Source organism: Dasypus novemcinctus, chromosome 2, assembly GCF_030445035.2.
Source record: "Dasypus novemcinctus isolate mDasNov1 chromosome 2, mDasNov1.1.hap2, whole genome shotgun sequence".
Classification (NCBI taxonomy): Eukaryota; Metazoa; Chordata; class Mammalia; order Cingulata; family Dasypodidae; genus Dasypus; species Dasypus novemcinctus.
This window is the reverse complement of record NC_080674.1, coordinates 63248491-63261440: the sequence shown is the minus strand read 5'-3', so window position 1 is coordinate 63261440 and position 12950 is coordinate 63248491. Positions and strand designations below refer to the sequence as shown.

Genomic DNA, 12950 nt, shown 5'->3' with positions numbered 1-12950 from the left:
TTTATATAAAATGTAAATATAAATCAATTTACAAAGATGAAATTACATTAGTGGTTATGTAGGGCGAGGAAGGCATCCTGAGGCATGTGGAATTTTTCTTTTTGGAGTAATGAATTAATTCTAAAATTTTTTGTGATGATGAATGAACAACATTGTGATTACACTAAAAGCAACTGTTAAATACTTTAGATAGAGCAGATGGTATGTGAATATATCTCAATAAAACTATAATTGTGCAAGAATAGCCAGAAATAGCAGCTATGTACAGCATGGACAACAGAAAGATTGAGAGGTAAGTAATTTTCTTGTTTGTCCATTTTTTATTATTATTGATATAATGAAAATGCTCTAATAACAACTGAAGTGATGAATGCAGAACTATGTGATAATACCAAATACCACTGATTGTATACTTTGGATGAATTATATGCTTTATAAATCTGTGTCAATAAAATTGATTTCTTTTTAAAAAAGGGGTTTTGACACTTAACAATATTATTAATAATTCATATATTACACATAAAGTCCACAGTTAAATAAGTATTGCCTATTGCTTTTCAGGTTCAGAAGCACTTAAAATAAAATATTTCAAAAGTGTTTTATATTCAATACTGAAAAAAACACAAGACTAATTTTAGACCATATTCACTTAAATAAGCATATGGAGAATACACTCAGAGGTTTTCTCACGATTTATACTGTGCCCGAAATTTACAAACATGATCCTGGGATTATATAAATATGAATAAGATATTTCTTTAGTGTCTTTAAAAATCAATCTCTTCTTTACCTTTTTGCTACTGAGCCAAACAGCCAACTTCATGTTATATTCTGAATATCAAGTATGACTTGACACTTAATATTCCCTATGTTTATAATCAGTATCTTCTTAAATTTAAGAAACAACCCCAACATTTTAGCCAAAAAGTCAAAATATGTGTGTCAACTGCTATATTTTATATTTTCTACAAGGCAGGGTAAACAATTTTACCTGAAGTTTCACTAAAATCACAAATACTGGCTCAGTTTTGGATCCAATTAGTAACCTCATTGTCATAGCCAGCAACTAAATCTCAAATACTAAGAAGAGTTTCCAATTTTTCAGAAGAAAGACAAGACCATAGAAGATATTCAACACAAAATGGCTTCACTCATACTGGCATACTGAAAATAATTTTGATTAATCAAAAGCTAGAAACTTCCAGAAAGGCTTAAAGCACATCTTGTTAATGAAACATTATATTATTTCTCACATCTCAGGAAGATGAAATTTTCAGATGAGAAAGGAATAAAAAATATATTAATATAAAATATATTAAGTAGGACTTATCTGCCTCTGATGGTTCAGTGAGAAGACCTGAACAACTCTGACAACAAAAAGTAATTGGGTAGGGATCAAGACAAGAAGACATTAAAATGTGCTACCTATAATACTGAGGTGAGCATAAATGTTAAAACTGAAAATCACCTCCATGTTACCTTCTGAGCAGAAGATACCAGAAGGATATTATTCATAAATCCATCAACAAGATTTCTTAAACGCCCTCAAGTCATGTCCTCAATTAATAAGATAATGGCAGCAGCAAACATTTGGATCAGTTTCACCAAAGTAAACCCTCTGAGGCAACTATGATTTTAGAACAATTAAAATAACTTTTCTCTTACTAAATATAAAAGTAAAGTATTTTAAAATGACTTACCAGCAACACAGAATAAAAACCTGGCTGTGTCTCCCACTGTTTCAATTGCTCCTCAGCCGGTTTTAATACTGCAGTATCCTGACTAGTGGCCTGAGTTAAGACCTGAAGAACAACAGTGCTGGCACTATTGAGATCCATGGAAACCTGGTAATGATAAATTAATAAACTTGAATATAAATTATACATAATAACACAGTATCAACAACCTACATGGAGAAAAAAAGTTTAAATGTACTCAATCACTCGTATACTTCATTCACCTATTCTTTCATGTTTCTGCCATGTTTCTTTTCTATGTAACACCCGAACTCCGACTTAAAATTCCCAAAATTAAAATCACTGGAAATGCCTTTCATTGTCCCATGAATAGAAGATAATGGTAAATTAAAAAAAAAAAAAAAAACCACACAACATAAAAACCAAAGTTAATAAATTCTGGATAAATGCCATTGCCTGCCCAAGACTGAGAATAAAGCTTTCTACTTTGTGTAAAATATATATATATAAAGAAGTATTAAAGATATATTAACCCTTTAGCACCCAACTTTATCCCTGACAAAATCAGAAGGAATAGAAAAGAACTCAAAGAGGAATGCTCTCACTCACTGACTCCTGACATCATCTTAGATGCCACCAATGGTACATGCCCAAAACATTTTAAAGATAATAAGAGCATGCGCAAGAAATGTTATGAGAAAAAAAGAACTGAATCAATTCACAAAAATAGAAAACCTGAGTTACAAAGAATCATAAGGGTTGGGTCATCTAGTCTAATACCAAATATCTAAAGCCATTGTACAAATATATGAATAATTTATTGAATTCCCTAGGACTTTTAAACATCCCCAAAGTCATATACAACCATACATACTTAGCAAAACAAAGTACTTATGCAAAGTATGTATGGTAAAATTGTAAGCTAAAAATTGACAGAAAAATAAAACTACAGTCTCAGTGCAGAGGTGTTTGGAATTAGATCTGTGATAGTAGCTGTATCTAAAACAGAAAAATGTTCCAGGCAGTAAAAAAATCTTAGTCATTAGCCCATAAAGAATACAGTCAAAGTACATTACTTCCTTTGCTTAAAGTGTTATAATTAAGTTGCAATGACAACTGAAAAGCGAAGATCCCAAGTACTGGTTCAACAAGAAATGTGCCCCAAAATATTACAACTTTTAAGAAAAATTAACCATTTTAAAGCCTATGTAATTGAAAAGCAAGGTTAATCCAAAAGACAAATGTATTTGTACAATCCTAATCAAGAAGAGCACAATAACTAAAATCAGACAAAAAACTAACAATAATGGAGCTGAATTAGGATTTTAAATTAGCACTTTCTTTGCCTATATTTTAGAACTTACTAGGATGACTTGTAAAGATATGTTGCCTCCCTCACTAATTGGGAGTTTCTTTAAATATATTAAGTTTCAGTGTTCATTAACCCTTGAAAACATGAATGGGTTTTCACTCTATTTAGAGGGCTTCTTCATAATGGTATAATTTCAAAACCGGCTATGTAAATGAGGCTTTATGGAGGCCCTAGAAGACACTTTAAAGAAACAGGCAATATGCTTTAGAAAGTAAGTACTACCTAATGGAACTATAATGCAAGCCACAAAATTAATCCATGTATATAATTTTACCATTTCGACATGATCACATTAAAAAATAAAAAGATGAAATTAATTTTAATAGTATATTATATTTAATCCAACACACATGAAAAACTGTATTATTTTAACATGTAATCACTATTAGAAATAATGGGAATTTCTACATTCTTCTATACTAAATCTTCAGAATCTTGTGAATTTTTTTGAATTTACAGTACATCTCAATTTGAATTAACCAAATTTCAAGGGCTCAATAGCCACATGTGGCTAGAGGCTGCCATATTAGATGGCACAACCACAGAAAAGACCTACTCAAAGTCGTCTGGAGACTGGCAGCAGCAGCATCACCTGGGATCCTGGCAGAAATACAAATCCTCAAAACTCTCTCCAAAACTACATGTAGGGGACTGAAATCATGTAACTCATAAAAAATTTGTTCAAGTCTTAATTCATGTTCTTGTGGATGCTAGCCCATTTGTAATAGTATCTTTGGATATGTGGAAGTGAGTCAGGGTATGGATGTGAACCCATTTGTGAATAGGGTCTTTAAAAAGTCTATTTAGGAGAGGTCAAATGGAATCAGGGTGGGTCTTAATCCATGATTGGAACACTTATGGACAAAGGAAACTGAAAGACAAGGACGAAGAAGCCAGATGTCAACAGAAGCCTGAGGTCAGTGGAAATCAGAGGAGCTGATAAAAGGAGAGAAAGACTGTCAGGTGACAGAGCACTGGCAGAACTCTACAAACTCCAGGAGAAAGCAAACATTGCTAATACCTTCATGTTGGACTTCTAGCCTCCAGAATCAAGAGACAATAAATTAAATTCTTATTATTTAAGCCAATCCACCAGCATTTGTTATTTGTCATTAGCAGCCCTGACAATCTAGCCACTACTATATAAGAATAGGGTAGGGTGAGGCTGGGGATGGGACAAGAATCTGCTTTAATAAGCTCTCTAGGTAAATCTTGAAACTGCCAAAGTTTGAGGAGCACTTGAGAACATCTAAAATTGAGGGAAATATGAGAGTCTAATTCAACTGCTACTGCAGATGACAAAACATATGGAAGTTTCTAGTATACATCCCTGTAACAGACAAATAGACAAGGACTAATCTGCAGATGAAATGTTCTCACACAACTCTCCAGGTTAAGTAGAGCAGGAATTTATTGATTCTCCTCCAGGGAGTACAAGAGCATCCAGCTAAAATAAAAATAGTAATTTGTTTTTTTTTTTTAAAGTCTAACATCCAAGCATATATAATATGGCAGGCGCTGTACTAAGTGCATCCTTCACTCAATCTGAACAAAAATCCTATGTGATACTATTCTTCCACCTACTATTATTTCCTTTTTTTTATGTGACAATAAAGGATCAGAAACCTTAATAACCTTGGCCAAGGTCACATACTATTTAGTGGATTTGAACACCAAAGCTACTAATCTTAATCAACATACAATACTACCTTCCTTTGTTGACAAAACTATATCAAAGGTATCTTTGTAGTACCAGCAGCCCAACAAGATGCACAATGTATGCTTAATAAGTGCTTGCTGAATGAAGGAATGTGATCAATTATGTAGTGAAAAACTTCTTTTCAACTACATGGCAGCTAATAAACTGATGTATTCAAAAAAATTGCTAAAAGCCTGCTGCATGTGTCAGTACTGTTCTAGACAATGGGAATAAAGCAAAGAACCAAACAATGTCCCTGCCTTCATGCAGCTTCCATTCTAGTGGAGGAAAATCCTATTAAAAAAAAAAAGAATAGAACAGATAGTGATATGAAAAAAATAAGATGATAGTAAAGACTGTAATTGGAAGAAGTGTCAATTTAGATTTGGTATACAGGGAATGCTTCTTTGAAGTGACATTTAGAGAAGACATGAATGACGAGATGAAACCCAGCCATGCAAAGATCTGAAGGAAGAGCTCCAGAAAGGGAGTACAGCTAGAAAAATAGGCTTTATTATTAGAAACAAACTTGAAGGCAAAAATGATCAATACATAGTGAGAAAGGGAGAGAATGGTCCAAGATGAGGCTGGAGAAGTAGGCAGAAACAGATGATGTCAGACCTTGCAGAGCAATAAGGTATGTGGACTTTTACATACTTGTGATAGAATCCCCCTGGAAGACAGGAATATATGAATATATTGATATGAATATATGAATAGGGAAAGGTTCTACCTGATCTCACCCTCCCCCATGCAAAAAAAAGAAAAGAAAAAAATAATCATGGCTATATTTAGGGCTACTACTTAAAAATGAAATCACTGACTACTGCCAATCCCCAAGGAAATTTTCCCTAGAGCAAAAACTGCACACACACTTCTCTGAAACTTCCTAAAGTCTACAAACTGTTATTTTATGTTCCACTTACATTCACCATTTACCTGTTTTAGTGGAAGCTGCTAGATTTCCCCACCTCCTCCTTTCCTCCAGCATCATGACCCTTCCAGCTCCTACCAGAAGTACATATGCCCTCTTTCCTACCTTTGCTTTCAGAAAAACTCAACCAGGTTGGGAGGGAGAGCTCAGTTCACATATTTTTGGAGTAACAATTTGCTGTTCTCTGCCCAAATTCAGGGGATATGAAGGTGGGAGGCAGAGAGTATTATTTTTCTTACTAAAACAAAGTGTAAAAAATAAGTTTCTAGAACAAGTTAGAACCCAGAATACATTTTCACTACATATACTATTGTTGGTCTGATGGGTAAAAGGGCTTTTGTGGCCAAGTCTGAGAAACTATTTATCCTTCTATTGAAAATAATCTCAAGCATTAATAACTAACTTGTAGGGAAGCTTTAAGCAGCAACCAGTACCTGAAAATTACAGATTGTATACATCATCACAAATAACTAAGAAATGACAAGCCTATAACAGATTTAAAATACCACATTCCTAAAGTATATTAAACATTTAAAACTTCCCACAACAAAACTATAACACCATAAATTCAGCTGTACTGCCACCGTTGAGGTAACCCACTAATTCTGAACCTACATAACTGAATCCTCTATGAACGGAAGGGGACTGAGATGGAGGCACCTGCTAGACTAGTACTGATGCCAATAATCAGGACCAGCAAAATGGCCAAACCCAACACTGTTCCAAAGAGGAAAAGTTTGGGTAAAAATCTATGATGTATATAGAAAAAAAAATTTTTTTAATTCAACAAATCTATGATAAATGAGAGGAAGAATATTAGCTGAGGGTAAAAGACTGAATAAATGGGATACATAATGAGGAAAACTCAACATTTCATTGGTGTCCTGAGTGAGAGGCTCAGAACAAGAGATGTTACTATCTCTTTGCTCAATTAAACCAGACACCTAAAAGAGTGACGCTGTATGTTGCCAAAATTACCCCAAGTTTTGGAACCTGACAATGTAGAACGGGAGCCTACAAATTGGAGTGAATTGGCTCTGAAGTTATTATGGCCATGTAATACAGTACGGATCTGGACTGCGACCAGATGCAGATAAACACAGAAGAGGAGGCACTAAAGACTATACTTCCTCAGAGCTGTGGAGGATAGCTGAAAGGCTGAAAGCAACAAAACCCAGCAGAAAAAGAAAGACTAGCAGATTGCCACCATATGCCTGGCCATGTGGCAAAGGAATCAAGGATCGCCAGCCACCAGCCAGTCTTCAAAAAGACATTGTTCAGGAAAAATGCTGCTGGCCCAGTCTTCAGAGAGGGTAAAGCATATTTCCAGAAGATGTGGCAAGTCTGGTCGCCATCCCAATGTTCTCAGATGCCAGAGCCTATTTTCAGGGGACGGCGGAGAATCTGGTCCCCAAGGATGGTGGAAAGTCTGGCCTTCACCCCAGTTTTCTCAGAGGTTGGAGCCTTCATCCCAGAGCTCAGGAAGAGCAAGGTCACTGCATAAGCAATTGGAAAGAATGGAGCCTCCACTCCATCAGGCCCAGAGGACAAAATATCATTCCACAGATGTCTCCCAGACCTTGAAATCTAATGGAGCGTGTCCTGCATGGTTTCAGAATTGTTTGGGACTCATGACCCCTATTTCCTTCTGATATGAGAAATGTTTATCCTCTGCTTGTCCCTCATTTGTATAATGGAAGTAGATATATCACTCATACATAAACATACATAAACAATAAGTGTATAACAGTTGTGAACTCCTTTAACCAATTTTGATGAGACTTTATACTCAGTATTATTACAAAATGACATAAGGTATGGGGATTTGTGATGGAATGAATCTATTTCACATATGGAAAGAACATATCTTTTTGGGGTCCAGTGGTTGGAATACAGTGGTATGGAACTGTATGCACCCTAGAAAATCTTGTTTTTAAATTTAATCCATTCCTGTGAGTGTGAACCCATTTTAAGTAGGACCATTTGATAAGGCTACTTCAGTTAAGGTGTGATCCACCTCATTCAGGTGGGTCTTATTCCTCTCACTGGAGTCCTTTATAAATGGAATACAGAGGAAAGAGAGAAAAAGCCATGGAAGCAAGAAGCTAAAAGCAATGAAATCCAGAAGAGAAGGGAGAGAGAGACTAGCAGACTCTACTATGTGCCTTGTCATGTGGCACATGAGTCAAGGATCACCAGCAACCAGTCTTCAAGAAAAAAACATTACCTGATGATGCCTTGATCTGGACATTTTTCTCAGCCCTCAAAATTGTAAGCAAATAAATTCCTATTATTAAGCCAACCCATTTCATGGTATTTCCTTTCAGCAGCTTAGCAAACTAAACCAAGGAGCCATGGAAGAAACCCCAGGTGCCCTTTCTGATTTCTCCCTCTCATCCTCCCTAGAACAGTTTTGAGCCAGCCAGTGTTCCCTTTGTAGGTCCCATGCCTTGTTTGAGCTAAGAAAGACTGACCTGGAAATTCGCTCTAGTATGCACTCCCTCCCAAAATTTGCCCTCCAGGGATGAGCAGCTTGAAGCAGAGTAAGAAACAATTGAGGGTGCAAGTGATCATATGGTTCAGTGTGTTGTATCAGTGGGTGGAGACCCACATAATGAGCAGGAAGGAGTTGGACTCCCATCCTGGGGAGACCCGATATGTAATCCAACAGAAGGGTAGGTGTCCCTCCAGAGCAGGGGCAGTTTCTAATAGGGGAGGAGAGACCAGTGTGTCAAGCCCTCACTGTTGTTTCACATAACTATGAAACTTGTTCTTCAAGGAGTAAAGCCTGATGGTTGCTGCAGGCCCCGAGGGGAAGGGAGGAAGAAAGTAGATGGAAGAGGGGTTATTTAGGGGGCAATGAAAGTGTTCTACATGATCTTGCAATGATGGATACAGGTCATGGTGAATTTCATCAAAACTTTATAAAAGTGTATGTATGGTCTAGAGTGTACGCCATAATGTAAACCACTGACCATGGTTAGTGGCTATGTTTCAATATTTGTGCATTAGTTGTAACAAATGTACCATCCACGTATAAAAAGGTTATTGGTACAGAGTCCCCTGTGTTCTGTATGTGTCTTTACTGTGACCTAAAACTTCCGTGAAGACAAAATGAAAAAAAGTAAGACACTGGGGAAAAAATGGAAGTAAATGTCACTATACATACAGGACAACAGATATTACAGTAATGAAAGGCAAAACATCAAAAAAAGTTTTTTTGATATTTTTCTTTTTTTTTGATATCCTAATTTATTTTATTTTAGTTTTTCTAAATTACTATGTATTTTATATCTTATGTTTAAACATATTATTATTTCATTTTCCTACTAATTGTATTTGGCAATATTCTGGGCTTCATTTTTGAAGAAGTTTTGGATCACAGAAGGGTTACAACTATGGCAGGGGAGGATCACTGGTGTGGGGTGTCAGCGATGGGGGATTCATGGAAAGAAGTTCACCTGGGCATACATAAGGTATGTATATAAGGTATGTAAATTTCATGGAGCATTGTCACAGTGGTTGGAGATTCACACAATAACCGAAAGAATACTGAATTCCCATCCTGGGGAGCTCTGCCACATTCGCTAATAGAACAGTAACAATCCCCCAAATGCAGGGCAATGACTAGTGAATAAGGACTGTCCATTGATGGGGCCTTGATATTGACAATTACGCTTATGAGTTTTGCTCTTGAAATTGCAACTTAGCCTAGCGCTGTAGGATGCCTAAGAGTTTTCTCCTGAGAGCCTCTATATTGCTCAAATGTGGTCTCTCTCCAAGCCATACTCAGCATATAAACGCATTACGCTCCCGCCCACCCTCAGCATGGGACATGACTCCAACGAGCAATACAACTGGAAAAATACCTTGAATAAAAGGGGGAAAAGGTAAAAACAAATGAGTTTATATGGCTAAGAGACTTCAAAGTGAGTCAGGAGGTCATCCCAGAGGTAATGCTTATGCACGTCTCAGCAGGACCTCATAGACTGCCCAGGTAAATATTACCCCAAATAGTGGGGCTCCTGAGGGCTCTGAGGACACGTAGGTCCTACGGTCATGGCAGATAGCTCTGGAGTTTGGTGTCTTGCCAATGGGCCCTGCTTTGGAGTTTGTGCTACCAAGTGTGACAGAAATGGACTCAGATATGACTTCTCTATATGTGCCTCTTCTGTCCTTCTATTTGAACCACCTAGAGTTGGTGCTGGAGTTGGCAAGTGTATGTCCAAGAGACTTAAATCTTTGGGCTGTCCATATGCCTGCTGGGCCCTGAGCCTCAGCAGAGCTGCAACACCTACTCTTCAGTTTATTTGACTCACCCAGGACAACCAACAAGGAAGTGAGGATGGACAACCATCATATCAAGGAACTGAGAGAGTCTACAACTGCAAGCAAGAGAGTCCCATCCATCAGCCATATGGGATTGAGGCCCCCTCTCAATTAGAGGCAGAGTGGGCCTCACCATCCCAGAATCTCAGGATTGGGGAATAAAACATGGGCTAGAGTGGACTTACTGATATTCTACTATAGACATTGGGATTCTAGCAATGGAAGAAATGGTATCATTTATGTGGAAACAGTGGCCACTGGAGATGCTGAAGGCAAGGAGAAGGAAAAAGAGGCAAAATATGGGGGCATTTTCAGGACTTGGAATTGTCCTGAGTGACACTGCAATGAGAGATACAGGTCATTATATATCCTGCCATAACATACAGAATTGAGCGGGAAAGAGTATAAACTATAATGTAAACTATAATCTATGTTTAGTGGCAATGTTCCAAATATGTTCGTCAACCACAATGAATGTACCAAACTAATAAAAGAAGTTAAGGTAGGGTAGGGTGGGAGGTGTTGGGAGTGGGACATATGGGAATCCCTTATTTTGTGTGTGTGTAACATTTTGTATAATCTAAGTAACTTTAAATATATATATTATATATATATATATATTATATATATAAACCCTTTAGGCAGGCAGCTGGTGGCAAAGGCTTACCTGCTTTAAGCCCTACAGAAGAACACCAAGGAACAGTAAAAAGTCTGTTCCTGGGGAGTACAAGACGGTATTCAAATTCTTATACACAGGAAAATCCCTAAGGCCACAAGCAAGCACAAGTCAAGATCAAAACACAAGCCCACAAAAGACAGGGAAGACCCTACAACTCTGAATCTGCCTTGGGCTGGCTGAACTTCTTGATAGGAGGGCTGAACTCTGAAGGAAAGCACGAGGCAACACAAAACTAATTTGTAAAGATGGTGAAGGATGCTTTCTGTTTAGGTTTGCTTGGCTTTTTTTAGCTCCTGACTCTCAGAAAATCTCAGTCAAATCACTACCTGAACAAAAATTCAAAAAACAGATGTCTCATGCATAAATACCACAGTAAATATTTTAAACTATTTAAATGTTCAGTGTGCAAAAAAAAAGATTATAAAATAAACAAAGAAGCAGGAAATAGTGGTCCACCCAATAGAAGAGGCTGAAAATTCAGGAAACATCAGTAAGACAAGACAAAACGGTGGACATACAGGAAAAGACTTTAAAGGAATGATCTTCCATAAGCTCAAGGAGATGAAAAATACAGAGACAGAACTAAAGGATATGAGAAAAACAAAGAGTGAACAATACGAGAATCTCATTAAAGATTTAAGTTTTAAAAGGTACCAAACCAGAGTTGAAGACCACAACAGATGAAATGAAAAGTTCCCAGAAGGGTTTCAAAAGCAAACTGGAGGGAAGTGGATGTGGCTCAAGTGACTGGGATCCTGTCTACCATATAGGAGGGTCCAGGGTTTGATTCCTGGGGCCTCCTGGTGAAAGCAGGCTGGCCCACGCAGAGAGCTAACCCATGCGGAGTGCTGTGCCCACGCAGGGTGCTGGTCCGCGCAGGAGTGCTGGCCTGCATGGAGAGCTGGCACAGCAAGATGACACAGCAAAAGAGACAGAGAGGACAGACAATTAAGAGCAAAGCAGGGACCTGAGGTGGCACAAGAGATTGAGCACCTCTCTCCCACTCTAGAAGGTCCCAGGATCAGTTCCTGGTGCCGCCTAAAGAGAAAACAAGCAAACACAGAAGAACACATAGTGAATAGACACAGACAGCAGACTGCAAGCACAAAACAACAGGGGGGGGAGGGGAATAAATAAATAAATCTTTTTTTTTAAAAAAAAGCAAATTGGAGGCAGCAGAATAAAAAAATTAGCAAACTTGAAGACAAGACCATTGAAATGAGTCAGGTTAAGGAGCAGAAAGAAAAAAATAATTATAAAAAGTGAAAGCAGATTAAAATTGAGGTATGTAAGCAGAGTAAGACACTCCAGGATCCAGTCCTTCCACCAAAAAAACTACAAAACAGGTAGGAACTATGTGAAACCAGTATTTTTAAACTCCAGAGGCCAGAAGAACACTGTACAACACAGAGGCAAGAGCAGGAGGAAGAAGCTCATAAATTGTGGTAAAGAAAAGTAAATTGCTCTCTCCACACAGTGGCTATCAACCTTATCACCCACTCTCACTGCTAGCCACCCGGGTGTCCAGCCCTTGACTAGCTCACTCACTGGTGACAGAAACGGATGTAAAAACCCTCTTCCCCAAGAACAAGCGTGGGCAGGGATGATCGATGATCATGGCTTTTGATTAGCAACTACAGATCACTAGAAACGCAGCTTTGAGGGCAGCCATTGTTTCAACATGCCCTGGACAAAAGCCATGGCAGAGGAGACTGAAAGACACTACGATTCCTCAAGGCTGCAGGGAACAGTTAGTTAAAGGGTTGCATTTGCTGAGTAGGTCAAGAAAGCTCAGCTTTAGGGACTCATGTCAGGAGCTCTAGGCGCCATTCCTGAAATCCTCTGCAAGGCACTTTGGAGCCAGTCTGTGTCGCTTTTGAGGGTCCCTGGCCCTGTTTCAGATGGGATTGATTTGGGAATGACTTGACCCTCATCCAAGAATTTGCCCTCTAGCCAAACACAGCTTGAAATATCTAAAGGAGTGTAATAAACTACAGAGGGGAAGCGAACTTGGTCCAATGGATAGGGTGTCCCTCTACCACATGGGAGGTCCGCGGTTCAAACACTAGGCCTCCTTGACCTGTGTGGAGCTGTCCCATGCGCAGTGCTGATGCGAGCAAGGAGTGCCCTGCCACGCAGGGGTGCCCCCCTGTGTAGGGGAGCCCCACGTGCAAGGAGTGTGCCCCGTAAGGAGAGCCGCCCAGAGCAAAAGGAAGTGCAGCATGCCCAAGAATGGCACC

The 12950-nt window shown here is 38.4% G+C and overlaps 1 protein-coding gene across 1 annotated transcript in view; it reads right to left on the bottom strand.

Moving 5' to 3' along the window:
* The window catches only part of IPO11 (importin 11), a 256004-nt gene that overhangs the window by 230287 nt on the left and 12767 nt on the right, over nucleotides 1–12950 (bottom strand). The window contains exon 2 of the mRNA XM_058309280.2: nucleotides 1701–1844. Coding sequence (XP_058165263.1) covers nucleotides 1701–1838 — 138 coding nt within the window. The 5' untranslated portion in view covers nucleotides 1839–1844. The remainder of the gene's footprint in view (nucleotides 1–1700; nucleotides 1845–12950) is intronic.